The sequence below is a fragment of the Channa argus genome, chromosome 13, assembly GCF_033026475.1.
Source record: "Channa argus isolate prfri chromosome 13, Channa argus male v1.0, whole genome shotgun sequence".
NCBI classification, from domain to species: domain Eukaryota; kingdom Metazoa; phylum Chordata; class Actinopteri; order Anabantiformes; family Channidae; genus Channa; species Channa argus.
Window position 1 is genome coordinate 4,774,213 of NC_090209.1, and position 18,349 is coordinate 4,792,561.

Sequence of the window (18,349 nt, forward strand, 5' to 3'; positions counted from 1 at the left end):
TGACTCAGATAATAAATGTTTCCTATAAATACATTTTGTTAATTATGAACCATTTAGTCTCCCTTGCAAAGGGGATCCTGAGCTTGATTTCCTGATTTAAATAAAGCACAACATTAGTTACCCTCACATGTTTGCAGGGATGGAAGCCGATTATATACTAATGAAATTGTCCATCATGCCTGTTATGCTCTGTTAATGATAATACTACTGCAGTACGACAGTTTAACTGAGATGAGATTTGAAATGCAGGACTTTTACTTTTAAAGAGCAATTATAATATAATACTATTTGAAATTCAAAACCATACGAACAGATTGGTCATGATTTCTCTTGTAAATTGCTTCCATTGCTTCCAGTCAGCAACCAGTGCCCAGGTTTTGTTGCTGTGTGGAATGAACCTTTGTGTGAAGAAAACCCTCAACCTCGACTGCTTCCAGGTGGGAGTGTGACCAGACGATTGTGCGAATCCTGACGATGTGACGCAAGGTCAACGGGTGTGTGTGCAGGGAAATGTAGCCACTTTCATATTGCACATGGTCTTCATCTCGGAGTAAACACTGTATGGTAAACATCTCACTTCAGCCGTTAAACCGTGTGTGTAGCTGTTATCTTCCAGTTCTGGCACAGTGCTCAAGTGGGATTGAAATTGAAAACTCTGACGTGAGGAATAATAGAGGGAACGTCTTTGATGTTTCATTCGCTGTCAGCATGGTGACAGCTCCTGCTGCTGAAAGCACTGCAGCCCCTGACTGAAGGCTTTCAACATTGTTGGACCAGAGCTGCTGCACAAAGAGAAAAAGTGGTTTGTTAATGTGTAACTTGCAGAGAACAAGTCGTACGATAAATGGAGGTACGGTTACAGGTAGGGCTTTTAAAGTCAACATGCCCAGTACAGTAAACACACAGCAACAAAGATCTGAAAGCTAAAATTACAGAACTACACCAACCATTTATTTCTATTACTGCTGATCAACTCTCTTAGCATGTAAAGAATAGCAGGTATCAGGCATCAGGTTCTTCAGCACAGGCTTTTTAAAAGTCTGTAGTACAAATATAGTAGAACGGATAACCTGTATCTTTAAAGCAACGATGGGTAATTGTCTACAATGAGACCGGATTGAATACTGTACCTGTTTGTTAGTATTTGAAGAATCTGCTCAAGCCTTATGACAACTGCCCTTGGAGCTTGGAGAGACTCACCAGATAAACTTGGTCTGGAAACATTGCTTCCAATCAGACATTCATGCATCACATGAATTGGTTGTGGTTTGCTGTAACCGTTCCTCCTGGAAGTACAGGCTGTTGCTTCCTTTAAATTGGATAGGGGCTAAAATCCACAGCCCACCTGTGCAAAAAATGCAATATTTATTTGAGACAATCATTTGGAAGACAACTTTCCAGTATTCCGTTTGGGCACCTTGGTATTGTTTTAGGACAGACTTGAGAAACTGTGAACCTACTGTAGACTTTAATGTGTCATTTAAGAGAATAATTATCAGTTTAGTTGAAAAAGTAGAAGAAAAGAGTTAGTGGCAGCCGTGGTGTCTTAATGTGCTATTTACGACAAGGCTGTCTAGGCTAAGTACATAATTGAGAAAAAGGTCCATAAAGCTTATTATAATTCATGTTGGGGGAGCATGCATGTCTGTACCAAATTTCCCAGCCATCCATCCAATAGTTGTCAATTTGTTTCAGTCTGATCCAGACATGTGAACCTGAAAGGCTGATTAGTATAGTCGGTGATCCGACAGGACACAATGCACAAAGTAATGTCGATTTAAAGTGGTAAAGTAACGCATCATCTTCCCGTTTGATCACACTGTACATCTGTCCTCTGGTTACGCTAGAAAGCAGCCTGCATCCACTCCTGGAAAACTGGTATCTGTGGGTTGAGTTGCTGAATCTCCATGGAATGATGTCACCAAGGTTTAATGAGGAAGTGTAATGTTAAATAATACATGTGTCGTTTCATGGCACAATGTAAGATGATTTTTTTTAATATAACCCAATCATTTCATGGTACCAAGGCAATACTTCTGTGCTCAGACAGCTTTAAGACAGTCTCCTCTGGAGCTTGATATGAATCCCTGTCGGCTTCAAATTGAATCACGCTCAAGTGTTTTCTTGTGCCTCTACTGTAGATCCATCTTTTGCTTTTCAATTGTCTGACTTAAATGTGCTTGAATGATCAGCTCTTCACAAAAAAAAAAATTTCGGGTTAAATTAAAGCTTTAAAAGCCTTGTCGACCACCCTAAAACGAAAAAAGAAGAGCGACTGGATTAGCTCACGGATTGATTAATTTTATGCAATCGATAGCAATATGGGAACGAGTGCTTATTAGATTAGGTCTCGTTTCGGAATATTTCAATGTATTGGCAGTTTCAAATGAAGCAACACTTGCAGCTGCTCACACTAACGGAGCTTGTTGCATCACATTTTTATATCTTTTCATGTTTTCTCTGACTTCCTTCACAGGCTGACATCCCCCTCTCCTGGCAGACGTCTCGATTTTCTTCTAACAGCTTTCTATTTATCTAACACAATGACTGTGACTTTATTAAAGTAAATCAGCTCCGGCTCACATAGAATTTGTCTTTAGTGACGGTTCAGAGGTTAGAACCAGTCAGAAGAAACACAGGTTCACGGCCCAACGCTCAGTGGCTGTTATGCTTCCGATGTTGCTGCACCGTACTAGTTTTGAATGAGATTTAGATGTGTTACCACTTGGTCTGTGCACCTGCTGCACCTGTCTTTGTTAGCAGGCACCTGGAGGAAATACGACAGGAACAGGACAGTGTCAGCTTGCCCCCTTTTCTCCTGAACAAGACAAAAACCCCTGGCTGAAGCTTGTACAATTACCCCCACCCCAATCCATCTCACCTTGCTCTTTAAAATGGAAATATTTGAAACTTTCTCTTGCCTTGTCATCACAAATCAAAGACTTAACTGCGAGGCCTCTCCGAAGCCAAAGCCCCCACAAAACACAATAAAAGAAAAGGAGCTGTCAGGGAGGCTGAACTGATTGCTACAAGACGAAGGATAAGAATGGCCCCATTTCCTGACAGCATCTTAAAGCCGGGATGATCACGAAATCTATTGGATCAATTTTTGCTCTTTGTTCGCTCTGAAGTCCAGTATTACCCTGTATCTGTGACAGATGATGAAACATAGCTGCAGTTGCTGCTAAACCTGGCACAATGGATCTGTCCTCTCTGTTTTTATGAGTTTGTGATCCTATGTTTAGTGACATTTGACGTCAAATGAATGACTGCACTGAATGAAATGAAGTCTGTGGCTGAATGTGCTTCCTGTCTGCCACAGTTCATTGCAGAATGGGTGAGATGGTTTGTCCAGGACGGCATTGATCTAGTCAACCATCCTCCTTTCTGCCACGGCCTCCAGACTGAAGTTACGTAACATTTCATTGGCTCATCATCCTTTTCTCTTCATTCTTCTCCACTTGTTTTCAACTAATCTACAAGTGTCTTCTGGCTGAAATACCACATTAGTGTGGTGTGAATGAGACTTGATAACTTGATGTGCTTGATTTGAGGTTTAATTCATTAATCCCATAGATGCCAGCAAAGAAAACATAGTTTTGACAGGGGCATGTTTAACACTTTGTTGCATCACAACTTTGTTTAACAACACTCCAGAAGCTTTTAATGGTTTTAATGTTGAAGGAAAAATTTTTTTTTTCACCATTCACCATTTACCAGTGTTTTAAATGGGTGATCAGTTTATCACCTGGACTCTTTTACCGCAGAGCCATGCAGTTGTCATACATGCAGAATGTTGTTGCTGTTTGGACACAGATGATAAAATCTCCAAGGTCAACTTCACACTGAGTATCCTCATAGGCACTGAACAGGCATTTTTTTTTCAGAGGGATCAAACTTGCGTCGTCCTTATTCTGAAAGTATTTGGATGCTTATTTTATACGCAATTAAGAAACATTACACGCAGCTTTTCGAGTCTATCCCAGCTTTATTGAGATGGCATGCTGACATCAAACTCAAAAACGATTCTCAGGGTTCAACATATGATCTTGGTGTCTTTGTACCATTTACAATCAAAAATAGCTTTCAAACAACTGCATTGTAATTAAGTGTGCGACTTGAAGAGGTGGAGGTACAGTATGTAGGGGAGTGTCAGGAACAACCTAAGGTGGGGCTTAAACTAACCACAAAAATGGTCAGTTACACACATGAAGCCTGTTCTTCTAAACACATAAGCACATTTGATAGGACTGAAGTTTCTTGTCTTCTTTCTCTTAAAATATCTCTGTGAAAACCAATGATATCTGAAATTTCTCAGCTTCGTTTATGTCATCTAAAGGATTTCAGGAGGAGCTCGTTGACTAATTCTCCATAGTATAAGCAATTAGATGACTTCATCAGAAAATCTCATCCACAGGAGCTTTTTTTTTTTCAAGAACCAGAGGGATATTTTATTACATGGAAGGCAGAAGGACGTTTATTCATATTCATTTACCAAATTACAACAAATGGATGCAATTTGAAAATCAGCCAAGTCGCCGTTTAATGTGGAGAGGTGCTGTCAAAGGCTCCTTCAAGACTCACTGAAGTGTCAGCGGTGCAGAGATGAGCCCTTATAAGATTTCAAGTGTGGCTTGTCCTTCTAACTGATCAGATACGACTATTTCTTCTTTCTGCTTTACCGTAACATTTACTGTTATGTTGATTAACCGTAATTACATAGGGAGTCACAAAACAAGGGTTGTGCAGAGCAGGGTGGACTATTTTTGAGTCTCATGCCAGCAATAGTCTGATTCCCAAAAGTTGCATGTTGTTCATGTAACAATCTATAGTGTAGCACATCTCTACTGTTTGGTTTAGGATTTGTAGTGAATGTATTTTTTAAATTTATACTTTAAAGTTAATTCAGAAGCTTTTGGCTGCTTTGGCAAACGTGAAAGTATCTGGAGGTTCTGCATTTTGAGATCCGGTGGAATATATATTTCTGCAAAGTTTGGTTGTCCATACTACACATAGTCAAGGGCCAAAAGAATGCGTTTCATGTCCCTGCTGTAAATAAAAAGCTGAAGTGACGTTGTGCCCTTTCGGTTCCCTTTGGTGTGACTAGTTTCAGCTTCAGCTAAAATATGTCCATCGTTGAAGTCTGTTTTGGTTTCCCACGCACACTAAATACACCAACAAGGAAGACAGGCTGGACAATCAGAACAGCAGGGGCTCAGGGGGAGGGGGGGGCCCCAAGCTGTCGGATAAGAAAAAAAAAAAATGTTTTTACTTCCACAGTTGAGCCTCATCAGGAAACTCTGGCGAGATTTTTCTGATGGACTTTTTGCTCTTGTCCAAGTTCGAAGAGATATTGTTTTCTCTCTGAAGATGAAAGACGAAATTGAGTTTTCTTTACCAAGATGAAATCAAGGATTCTGTTTCTCTCTATCACAATTACAATTTACAAATGTAAGATTTTGATGGGAGATGTGATCGTATCAACACTCGGCATAGACGAACCTATCATTTGTCTATGAGGATGAGTGCGACAGAAATTCTCGCAGATTACTCCTTTCAGGCCTGAGAAAACTCTTTCCAGTGGTACCATGACAGTAAAATGCTAAGTATGTAACATATGCATCGCATGCATTTTCGCTTTTCGAGTTACTGATGCCCACATTAGCTGTTGTAAAGAGGCACCACCCTGTTAATAATGGCTCTGCAGATGGGGCATTTCTTTGGCCCTGGCAGGGCCTCATAGCACTGAGCACAGGCACACACATGACCACACTCGAGAAACACGTACGAGCGTTCCCGGCTCAGGCAAACAGTGCAGTTGGTGGGGGACACGCTGCTTTCCTCTATGTTGAGTTCACGCAAGCGTTTCTTCTGCTGCTCTTTAAATTCTTCAAGCATGCTCCTCTCCTTCCTACTTTGTTTGCGGTGCTCGTAGCGCTTCCACAGGATGAAGATCAGTGTGGTGCAGGCAGTGATGCCGAAGACAAGTGTCAGAATCTTCCACAACCTGACACTGTTCCCCTGCTTCCTCAGGAGAGAATCGTAGTCCAGCCGGGTGAGGAAATACTGGAAGCCCTGCTTGGGAGGTTGGAGTTTGATGAGGTTGTTATCCAGGACCAGCTCTCCTACACCTGTGACACTCTCCCCCAACCGCAGCATCTCCTCAGTTTCGTGGATGCCCTTGGGTCTTTCCCCGCTGATGAAGTGGCCGATAACGTTGGACAGAGACTGGACTGTGGGATGGAAGTTCTCGTATGTAGTCTCCAGGTCCAACTCCCCAGCATCTAGTGGACGAATAACCCGGACTGTGGCAGTTATAGCTTCATCATGAGCCCCGAGAGCAAACGGAACAGTGTTGGTGCGCTGGTGGATAACTTTCTCTGTGCTGTTCCTGTTCAGAAATATCACAGTGATTAATGCCTTGTTTTTGGCTGCAACTAATGATCATTTTTGTTATCGATTTTTTGGATCACTGGGCTTTGCTGATTGTTATTTATATGCAAAGACCGCTGATAGACCAATCAGGAGATAATTAGCGATTATAATGCCCAGCACAACTAAATCGCTACATGTGACACAATGTCTTCGTTTGTCAGCATTTGAGTCAGTCTTTTGCCCATGTTGTTAAATCACAAATTACATTTGAAAATGCACCAAAAAAAAACTTTAGTCAAACTCTTCATAACCAACAGATGCATTTCAAATCAGCATAGGAGGCTAATGATTAATGTGGTTAAAGGAGTCTGTAATTTTTGTAAACATGTTACTGGAATCCATTATATTCTTAAAGAGTAGGGTGGAACCACCTCTTAATCGAATGCACTCCAGTCAGACTCCACTGCCCACTTTGACCTCAATAATACACACACATCGTAGCACCATGCTCTGCCACTGTTTTCCCCTCTAAGAAGCATATATTTGGGTTGAAACGGATTTCCAGTTTTGTTGCACTTGAACATCCAGTCAGAATTAAAGAATCTGTCATGCAAGAGAACCAATAAAACTAAAAAAAGTTGAATAATTGATTCACAGCATGACCCCATGCACTGAGAGACTATTCAGAAATTGTTCCATACAGCTAATATTAACTAGTAAAAAGAATAAAAAAAAAAAAAGAAAGTTTGCATGACATTTGTAAAGATGAACATGGCCTCTGGTTGCACGGAAACCTTTGCTCAGAATTTTAAAGTTTGTAAGTGCTGCTTCATTTGCTGGTTGCATATATTGTACAAATCATTTCAGCTAAATATTGTTTGGCTTACTGTTGAATACACATTCTCCTGTTCTGGAAGACTTTTCTCTGTGTGACATTCACGCTTCCACGTATTATGAAATAACAGATGTTTTTCTAATATTATACAATACATATTGTCACATCACAGTCTTACATGTCAGTACAAATAATAGACCAAACCAGCATTTCAATTGATGACAGCCATGCTAACTAGGTTTATATGCTGGTTAATTACAGACGAGGATAAGATGGACATTCCTCTTTGAGAGTTAAATAAAACAGGGACTATAGCAAGAAAGCTGATCTGCTTGTTGTTGTAGTGAGCTGCTGTCTATAAGTTTGCCTCGGATAGAATGAGGCTGTAACTGCTATATGCAAAGATTTGACTGGTTGTGAGGAAACAAGGTCTCTCTGTAACATCACGTGACCTGCACGGAGTAGTAATGGCATTCACACTAATTAATTCAAAAATGTGGGGCACCATCATAGAGGCAAAACATATGAAATATGAATTTCTCCCTCCCTCATGGTTTTGAAATACTTTAACCGTAGCTCAACAACACATACAAGCAGATATTTATGCAAATATGCATTTAGTATATTCGGAATACTTTTTAACTTGGTTTTAACCCTGTCACTGACTTACCAGATATGAGTAGTGCGATTCCACACCATCTTTTCCTCCTTCAGTGTCAGTCTTTCAATGACACCTTTGCAGTTATCAACAAACTGACTGCTCAGAGTTTCCTTCACAGATCTCACTACGCCTGTGGTTTGCAATAAATAAGGACAAGTTACTGTTTTAGTTATGTATGGCACATCCCAAACAAATGATATGGCATAATAATGGAAATTTGTACTGTGGGTACAATACAATGCACAGTCAGTTTATTTAAGCTTTCCAAGGTGAACCAACCCACCTTCTATGACAGCGTATGGGACGCATCTTCCAGGGGTTTCTGACAGGATATTTTTTAAGTCCTGGTCAATGGATACTTTCTTAGCTTCCTGCAGGAGCAAACATTTAAGATTAACAAATGGAATAAAAGAGGGTTATGCATTTACATACTTCGGATAGTCACATGACAAAGACAAGGGTTTCCAGAAACGTTCTTGACCTTTAATCTGGCAACGGTCGTAGCTCTGCTCTTGTAAATGGAGTAGAAGATGGCAGTCAGGGCTGAGCTGGTGGCTAAAACCACGATCTGTGCAGTTGAGGGCTTCCCACTGGAGTCCATCCTGTCACCTGCAGCATTCAGTGACCCTATGAGAGGGTTGAGGGAAAACAAATCTTGGTGGTATAAGTAACTATAACGACTAAAATGGGACATTTTCTATTTTTCCATTTATTTATATTCAATTATTTTTCTACAGGAAAATACTTTTTGTTTTTTCCCCACTACATTAATTTGACAGCTAGTTTTAGTATAATTAACATTCCCATATTATGCCAGTTTATAATTTTAACAGCTCAATGCTCAAAACCATTTACTTTCACGACAAAACCAAAATCATCTGGTAGCAAAGAATTTGTGGAACTTAAAAATTGGTGTGTGTGTGTTTGGTGACTATTTCTTTTTCAGGTCTTTAAGAGGACGGCGTCACGTGGCTAAGGTCCATTTAGGCAGCACCTTAGGTCCTCAAACATCCAAAGTATCTATAATTGTATTGCAATAATTGCAAAGTATTTGTACTATGCAAGGCTACTGTATCAGTCCCTGCTGATCAGTTTCTACTGATACTCACATTTAAAGGTTTCATAAAGGTTTATTAGAGGCTACATGGAAAGAGTTTTGTCCATCAAACATTCCTCACAGTACAACGTGACTGCGACCTAATCGCTAAATAATCGAAACCATCTTAATGTTAGTTCCAGGTCGGTAATGATTCACCACAAAGTTAACTTACACATGCTAACTTACTGCTAGCTCTCAAGTAGCACCCTTGCATGCTGATAAGCGCCTCTGTTCGTCATTAGTACCCGAGAGACTTTCGCACAACCTTTTGTTTGAAGCCCCTAAAACCCCCAAACGCATCGTGGTTTAACTATTTCGCTACTTTGTCCTTCGTATGTTTCAGTCCCGCACTTCCTCGACTGAGCTACGTTAGCTACATTAGCCGTTTGCTAGCTTTGCCTCGGCCCTGACAAAACACCACTTCACCTCCCATTTCAAACACAGTGCAGCTGACAGGTTACAGATGACTGTGGCCAGTACCAACCTTTACGGAACACCGGTAAAAAGCTTTGTCAGCCCTGTCTTCGGACTCGTCCCTCCGTCACAGAGCTTTAACAACAGCTGGAGCCTCCACACTTCACAACAAACGCCACGCAGCCCTTAGATGCAGTTCCGCTTCTCAGTCACCAGGTGTCGCTGTCGAATCGTTGCAGACTTTCTCAGACCCATTTCTTCATCATCGCCTTCTTAGCACAGCAGAAGTCTTCTCTTGCCAATGTTTCAACACTACTCAGTAGGTTCCACACATAATTAGTTTAATTAGTTTTTTTTTTACAAAACAGACAACACACATGCCAGTGACCCAAAACCTTATTGGATTAACTGTGTCAAAAAAAGAAAAACAAAAAGACCTACTCCCAGCTGATAGAAAATCCTTGATCCCCTAATGTGTCTCTTATATGGGTCTTTAATCCAACTCAATGCAATGTTATTCATTCAGCAATCAGTCCGTAAAGCATGTTACCTCCGTGTTAGTATTTGCATCCAGAGATCAGAGATCAAGGACAAGTGATAACAGTCCGTGTTATGTTGATGATAACCTGATCTGCAGGAGCAAATGGACTGAATGTGAAGTTCAGAGTTAAATTTTTTTGGCGTTTTGCACGTGTATAGTAGATTGAAGGATAAAAAAAATCAAAGTGGATGCAGTAAAATAAATTAAAATTGTTTGTTCTGATTTAGGGTAAAATACCTGTGGTGGTGCTTTTTCTCCTCCACACCAAGTTTCCACATAACAGATTTAAGAGTTTTTCCCCAAGGCCTGAACATTTTAGATTCAAAGAAATATGTAGTAGACCTGGACAAAAACACAAAAGATATTCAGTTTACAACCACAGAAAACTGTGGAAAATTAAGTTAAATTTGTTTTCTTATAAAAGACACAAAAAAGAGTGAGCTAAATGAATTTAGCTCTGGAGTGCTTTGGTTACTGGGTGCATGGGGAAATAATTGAACCTGCCATGTGTAATGGAGATCATTCAGCAAATCAACAATACTTTGTCCAAGGGTCCCCAGAAGGTTAATGCAGCAATGCCAAAGCACAGACCATAGTTTGACATGTTGAATGACAGCTGGCTGCCTGGAACAGATGTCAAACCTCTTTCATTGCACTGTCTAAAAAGAGCATAAGATTAATACTGGTGACCTATTAAACCCCTGTGACTCACTGACAGCATATAAATCAAACGTACTGAAATAAATATATAGTGATTTTTCATTTGTACACTGATTTCTCACAATGCAAATCTCAAAGGAGCTATACTGAAATAACTATCCACAGTTACGATAAAAAAAGAAGAAAATTGAATTTGGTCATTGCTAATACTAAAGGGAAAAGGGGATCCTCTTCTTATACTGTATATGGAAATCAGTGGCTCACTGTGGTGTGAAAGGCAAACACCCCGAAAGACTACAAACACCACAAAAACACACAGTTTGTGCTGTTACAGCAGCTGTGGGCTTGCACAGTTGTGCACACAGTTAATGAAGGCAGATTAATCTAAACATAAGGCATAAAATAAACCTCTTTAAAGATGTAAAGATCTCCTACTTTTCTAATCAAGGGCTCCTCTGCAATGAAGACCTGAGCGCAGCAGAAGTAAAAACAGAGAACGAAACACAACTAGTCACTAATTACAAAGACGAATATACTGTAGTTGAAATGTAATTCTAATTGCAGCCATCTCCGGGCTGCTCATAGCCATTTAAGACACCTCTCGTGGTCTTTTCAGCGGAGATACGGATGATTACCTTGCAAACGGTGAAAAGATTTCAAGTAGAAGTATGTCAAAACTTTTACTAGAATATGAGTGAATGTACTTAACATTCTGCCACTTTACACCCAACCCATCACCGCTGCCATTCATACAGTAAATAAATAAATAAATGGTCAGCACTTCATCACTTTGTCTCAGCGGAACGTCAATCAAAAAAGATTCCTTTTTACTCTGTTGTTTCTGTTCTGCCGTCCGACTCACTTCCGTGTCATAGTTAATTTGTCTGCTGCACCATTTGCACATTTTGTCCGGGCAGAGGACAGTGATATGCTGATAATAATACAGATTCCCACCTCATACAAATGGGACGGAGCATCCACAGCCACCTGCGGGTTAGGAAGGCTGTCTTGCCCTGAGTTGACCCTGTGTGCTAGTGAGTCATTCCGGGCTGCATACAAATTATGTCTCCCAAACTATTATTAAGAGCAGTTTCCATCCATAACCATGACTCTGGCTTCAATTCCAGTTCATTTCATCTGAATACACAGATGATAACAAATTGAGAATGTAAGTCCAGACATTTACAACAGTTGTTCGTAAATAAATAGCTAAGAATGCCTTTTTTTTTTTTAAATATATTGCTTCTTTTCACATTTTAGTTGCATCAGGTCTATGGTGAATTTCTTCAGTGTTTTTGGATTCTCAGCAAAAGCTGCATGTACCAGAGAAGTTGCACTACTTAAAAATTCATGCACACAACAGAGTCTAAATGTGGTGTAGTAAAGAAAACTTTGTTGGACATACGGAGGGACATATGTTGGAGTTAGAATAGATCCATTCAATGACACTGGGATCCACTTGATCTTCACTATCACCTTCTTAGCACAGCAAAAATCTTCTCTTGGAAATGTGTTAACACTTTTCCTTTGGTTTCACACGTTTTTTTTTTTTACATACTTTTTCAATACAGATAACACACAATGTCATGCAGTGACCCAAAACGTTGTTGAATTAACTGTGTCGAATGAAAGAAACACTTCCACACGCACTTCTTCCATCAGCAATCAGTTCTTATTCCCGTAAAATAGACGCCAAATCTGCGTTGCTGTTTGCAAGCATGGATCAAAGACGCCAAAGACACATCATTGCAGTGAGAGGCCATGGCAGAAGGGCCTGAGGAGGAGGAGTTTGCATGTGTGGTGGAGGAGTTGTAAGAAGAGAAAAAATAGAGCTCAAGCTTCAAATAATATTCGGTCACCAGTTATTGACCATGTTAACAACCGTGGATTGTCCTTCAGAGAGGCTGGCAGAGAGACAAAGGGTCCACTTCATTCGGAGTCAAACAACAGTGGGATCTCTTGTCAGAGTTTTTTTAAATGAGAATAAGTTATGATGTTACTGTAAACCACTGTATATTTCAGTTTTACTGAAATTTACTTTATTCCCCTGTTGGCAAAACAAAGTGTGTTACCAGAACTGCAGTTAAAACAATTCCATTTAAATTATGTAACTGTCACAGTGTCAGTTTTTACTTCTTGCATTTACTTTATGGACTCTACAGACTACTACACACCGGTGGCAGAACATTTTTTTGTGTGTGTGCTGAGCAGGAGTCTGCCATTGTAGATAAGGGTGTAGAAAACAAATTTACTGTGGGCTTTGTATTTCAATGACAGTTCATGGGCATGGAAAGGGCTGCACACAACAATGACTGAAGAAACTTTCTCTGAGAATCTATTTTAGAGCCAGAGGCGCTCGGTTGCTGGCAGACAAGACAGGCAACTGCTTGGGGCCACGGGCCAGTAGGGCCGAGGGCTGACAAAAGTTAAACTATGTAACCCTAAGAGGACCCCGACTCTCAATCTGCTGCAAGTGGTGCATGATTCAGTGTAAACCAACAAGTCTAATGAAACAAGGAAACGGATGGTTAAAAAGGAAGAGAAGTTGTTATTCTGGGAGCCAAAAAAACTATTACGAGTATTTTATTGTAGTTTCCATATCTCAGCCATGTCGGTGTTGTGATGAAGACATTTTTCCCCGAGAGCCTCTAGGATCACCACTGTTTACAGTAATTCCACAGGACATCGCAGAAAAGTGCAAATGCAGAGTGCAGCAGTGTGTGTTATCTGTAGTATAATAACCTTGTAATGTTAAGATACCAACAGAAGCGTTTTGGTTTTTTGTCGTCCAGTGTGTATTGACTGATTGAAAGACTGTCAATGTTGAAACTTAACACGCGTTTGAGGGCAAAATTTAATTCAATTTTTTGCATGTTGTTCATGTTTTGTTTGTGTAACTGTTGTGTAACTGTTAACTCATTTCTTATTCCTGATTTATTTGGGCCACGTTTGCCAGCCCAGTGCAGTCAGTTTCAGCCAGTGACAGCCCGCATGACTGCAAGCAAGGCTGCTTCAGGTTCAAAGACACTCGGTGTCTCTTCAACATCAGAAACAAATAATTGCACCAAGCAATTGTGGCATAATTATTAGTGCGTAGCAGCACGAGCAGTTTCAGTTGCTTCGATATGCCTGATGAAACTCGGATCCTCTTCACCATCCCCTTCTTAGCACATTTTTTACTAACAATGATAACAGATCTCGTCCAAAGACGCAAAACTTTACTCGATTAACTCTGTCAAACAAAAGGAAATTATCTATGTACTGTGCATGTGTGCAACTCCCTATTCAAAATTATTTAATCAGGAGCCAGTCGTTGGACATTTGATTCATTTGGTTTCTTTTAGGTATTTCCAGAGTAGTACAGTATTTGCAGTATCCAGCTCTTTTGAGTTTGTACAGAATAGTGAAAAGAATGTTTGGTATCTAATAAAATCACCTTGGGATGTTGAATCACTTTGAGGGCAGTTTTGTGGTGTTCGAGGGGAAAATTGGCCTTTTGTGAATGTTTTTTTAAGGTTAGAGCATCTCTCAAAGAAAATGTGTCATTTTCTGAGCGTTAACTGTGTTCGTATGATGTCAGACTGGACAAAAGTGTTAAGCAAATCTGCATTTGCTACATTTACTATTATTGAATTTAAACAAAAATATTAATGGGATTGTATCTTTTAGTCAGCTAAGGTTCTGTTCTGAACTATAATACTTTAATACCCTTCCTGAATTTATCTGGCATAATCAACCCAGCGTGGCTGATTTAGCCTATGACAAAACTAAGCTTGCTTCTGACAGTAAAAGGTGCAACCTTATTTCAAACCCCAGCAAGAGAACAGACATGTCCTTGGGGCTTTCATTCGGCATTAGTCACCTTGTTCTCTAGACAGTCTGCCTTGCAGATTCAGTGCCCTCTGCGCCTACGTCAACCTCCCACTTCCTTACTTTCTTCGTGTCTGTACATAATGACTGACACGCATCCACGTGACAGGCAGAAATAGCGACGGCGGACGGAGGCAACAGCTTTAAGGGAGGGGTGCACGAGGCTGGACGAACATATGCTTCCTGTTGATGCTGTAGTGCTAAAAGGGTGATAGATGGGAGTAAGCTGTGAGTATGAAATTGCCAGGTTCAGTAAAGCCTGGCCCCTTGTCAGTCTGTCAATATTCAGCCAAACCCCCTTGTCAGTAGTGTCCACTGTGTGTATAATCTATCCAATTATACACACAGCCACACAGCGGCTAACTCAATTTCTTTTAACATCAGGTTGCATTTACTAGACAGATGTTGAGAATGCAAAATACAGAATCCTTGGCAAACTTATTCATTGCAGTATTATAATAATATCACTACTACTATACAACTTTTAAAATGTTAAATGAAAATGTTGTCACATATCTGAATATGGTGTTTTTAACTTGACAATAGCCTTGTTCAGCATCAACAGTCACCAGCCACTTTATTAGGTAAACTTTAAGTCAATTCAATTCAGCTTTATTTATATAGCGCCAATTCACAACAAAGTCATCTCAAGGCACTTTACAGAATAAAGTCTGTAAATAAAGGCTGGAAATAGTGCTAACTGGAATTGACATAACCCCAGTAAAACACTTCGTTCTCAGAATGCAGGCCTACTTGTGGTTCCCAGAATTTCCAAAGGTAGAATGGGAGGTAGAGCCTTTAGCTATCAAGCTCCTCTTCTGTGTATCAGCTCCCAGTTCAGATTCGGGAAGCAGACACCCGCTTTAGCTTTAAGTCTAGGCTTAAAACCTTCCTCTTTGATAAAGCTTATAGTTAGTTATAGTTATGCTGCTATAGGCTTAGACTGCTGGGGCACCCCCCAACCCCCGATGCAATGAGCTCCTTTCCTCCTCTAAGGACAGAGGTCTCCTCTGGATGACATTAACTTTTTGTGTTTTTTCTCCCATCATTTTTTCTCCTTCTTTGTCTCCTTCTCTCTGTCCCTTTCTGCAGGTGTCCCCAGCTTTGGCTAAAGGGAGATTTTCTTCTCCAGTGTTGCCTAGGGCTTGCTCAAGGGGGATTTGTTTGGTTTCATCCATCCATCTTTATAGTCTTGACTTTATTATGTAAAGGGCCCTGGGATGAAATTGTTGTAAATTGGTGCTACATGAATAAAGTAGCCATCAGAAGATGGGCCCACTGTGATCATATGGTTAGCAACAATACTCAGGCTGTCTGTGACATTTAAACAATGCTCAATCGGTACTAAGGGCCCAAATGGTGCCAAACAATCTCCTTTACACCACCAGCAGCAGCCTGAACCATTGATACAAAGCAAGATGGATCCAAGGATTCATGTTGTTTAAGCCAAATTCTGACCCTATCATCTGAATGTTGCTGCCACAAGTGAGTCTCATCAGAACAGGCAACATTTTCCTAATCTCCCACTGACCAATTTAAATAAGCACTTGTGAATTTAACCTCAGTTTACTGTTTTTAGCTGACAGGATTGGCCCCCTGTGTGGTCGTGTTGTTCAGTGCTGCTCTTCTTTATAACTTAGATGTATTTTTTTATTTTGCAGCCCATTCTTTGTAAACTGTAGAGATGGTTGTAGTAAAAATCCCTGTAGGTAAACAGTTTCGGAAATAAACAGACCAGCCCATCTGGGATTGACAACGGTGCCATACAAAGTCTTTTGAATACATTAGCTTCCCCATCTGATTCTCGGTTTGAACCCGGTACCTCATCTTGACCATGTCTATATGCCTAAATGCATCAAGTTGTTGCCTTGTGATTGACTGATTAGATATTTCCATAATTAGCAGTTGAGCAGGTCTACCTAATAAAAAGACCAGCGAGTGTAAAAAGGATTTATTATTGCTCGCAAGTCTTTCTGAAACTTCATTCACATGCCTCTAATGAACTTGAAATAATCAATAAAATAAAATATGATCTAAAATATGATCTGCATCCCTACACTTCAAAAGCTTTGTCTCTCATCTAAAAATCCCTTTGGATATATTGAAAGATTTTTTTTTTTTTTTCTATTTCATTGTCTGGCTACACATATTCTGTTTGTCAAACTTTAGAAGTATTACACATTTACCTTCAACACATCAGTGCTAATGATACGGAATATGCTGTAGTCAGTACTGTGCAGTTATCAATGGGAATGAGGGCTGATGAAAAGTCTGTGTTTCAGTGAAAGTGTAAATCATATTATGAGGCATCAAATTTAGTCTCCAGAGCAATTTTAAGACAAAGTTTGACATTTTAGAAACTCTCTTTTGTTTGCCTGTTCACATTCTAACAGTGTTAGTAGAGAATACAAATATCACTGTCATACTTGTCTGTTTAATTTGTATCTGGATGTTTTAGGAAGTTTAATGTAGTTTACTCTAAGAAACTCATGTTTTTTATGGCATAATTATGTGACTTGGCTAATGGAGAAATATATACTGCATGTATGCAAGTACTACTGCATATTGATCTCCTTCCCAATGTGTGAAAAACAGCCTTATGTCTTTAAGAATTGTATATTGACACTAAACCCTAGAGATGTCCCAATACCCCTTTTTCCCAGACTGAGTACTCATATTTGAGTACTCGCCGATTTGGAGTAGCAGCATCCAAGTACTAAACTGTTTTGCTTCTAGTTTGAGTTGCTAGACAGTAAAATCCTCATCGATTCATTGCAGCTGAGAAAATCCCAAAACGAATTTGGCAGCGACTGGTGTTTATTAAATAGAACGATCTTTGCTGAGAAGGATAAAAAGAAATGTAAAAATGACAAAGAAAGCACAGATTTAGGGTGAGGCCACACAGGAATGTGAAGGGAACGTGAACTTCAGGTAATGTTCTAGTTAATGTATATAACCTGTGTTGTTGCTGATGTCAGTTGCAAGTATTATTATTTTTTTTATATTCTTAAAAAATATGAATCTGACATGTCTTAACTAGATCTTAAGTCATTAGCACAGCAGAGCTTGCATTCGACTTTACTTTTGTCATCATTAAGTTTATTAAAACAAAAGACATTTTTTCACATCCACCTACCTGCAGAGGCTAAAGTGGTACTGGGCACAGTATTGGAGAAGTTTTATGAGTATGAGCACAAGTACACAAAGGGAGGATTTTGAGCCCAATGCCTGAAACGGGCATCGGCATTGGGACATCCCTACTAAATCGATTTAGCTCAAGAGGAGAGGTACGATGGTGTCCGTCGAGCTGAATGGAAACCAGGCACGTCAAGCTTTGATGCCCAAAGACCTGATGAAGCATATTGTGCTCAAAGTCCAGATGGGGAAGAGGTCTGGGTGGTCGGATGGCACATAAAGACACAGGACTTTCTCACAAAAGACAGGGGTTTGAATTCAGCATGAGACATTGCGTACTTTAATAATATTAGTTTTTTTTATACTAAGGAAGAATGTAACTTTTCAACTATATTTATTTATTTTTTTTTTAACTTAACCTCAACCTACATTTTGGCTGCTTAACCCTAACTTTGCTGAGTTTGTGTGTAAAGTCGACCCAACCAGGATGTTTCTACAGTGGTAACAGAACATTTCATGATGGAGGTCCAATACGCAGGCACCGTCATTCCCCGGGTGTCCAATAGTCATGACAAAGGGTACCTGTAGCTTTCATATGAGACGCCGAGGGACATAATAACACCAATATTCGACACCATAGAAAGCGTCGTTATCTAACCCTGTGGGATGAGAATGTGTTGACTATTGCATTATGTACGGAATGAACTAATAAATCACTTAGTGGCTGTACTGCTGCTTTTCATTTTGCTGTACTGTGGT

General features: G+C 40.0%; 1 protein-coding gene across 1 annotated transcript; it reads right to left on the minus strand.

Moving 5' to 3' along the window:
• Positions 1–3,705: 3,705 nt before the first annotated feature.
• On the minus strand, positions 3,706–9,606 carry mul1 (mitochondrial E3 ubiquitin protein ligase 1). The gene is made up of 5 exons (XM_067527271.1): positions 9,455–9,606; positions 8,353–8,498; positions 8,155–8,242; positions 7,881–8,001; positions 3,706–6,391 (listed from the first exon to the last, which is right to left on the minus strand). The coding sequence occupies exons 2-5, from the start codon at positions 8,470–8,472 to the stop codon at positions 5,662–5,664; spliced, it is 1,059 nt and encodes a 352-aa protein (XP_067383372.1). The 5' UTR covers positions 8,473–8,498; positions 9,455–9,606; the 3' UTR covers positions 3,706–5,661.
• Positions 9,607–18,349: the final 8,743 nt, after the last annotated feature.

What these genes read in the sequence shown, in the direction of transcription:
- mul1 (XM_067527271.1), bottom strand. Translation starts at nt 8,472, where the DNA reads ATGGACTCCAGTGGGAAGCCCTCAACTGCACAGATCGTGGTTTTAGCC. An exon ending in CGACCGTTGCCAGATTAAAG is followed by an intron (nt 8,243 to 8,352) that starts GTCAAGAACGTT and finishes TTGCTCCTGCAG; the next exon opens with GAAGCTAAGAAAGTATCCAT. An exon ending in AATCGCACTACTCATATCTG is followed by an intron (nt 6,392 to 7,880) that starts GTAAGTCAGTGA and finishes ATTTCTGAACAG; the next exon opens with GAACAGCACAGAGAAAGTTA.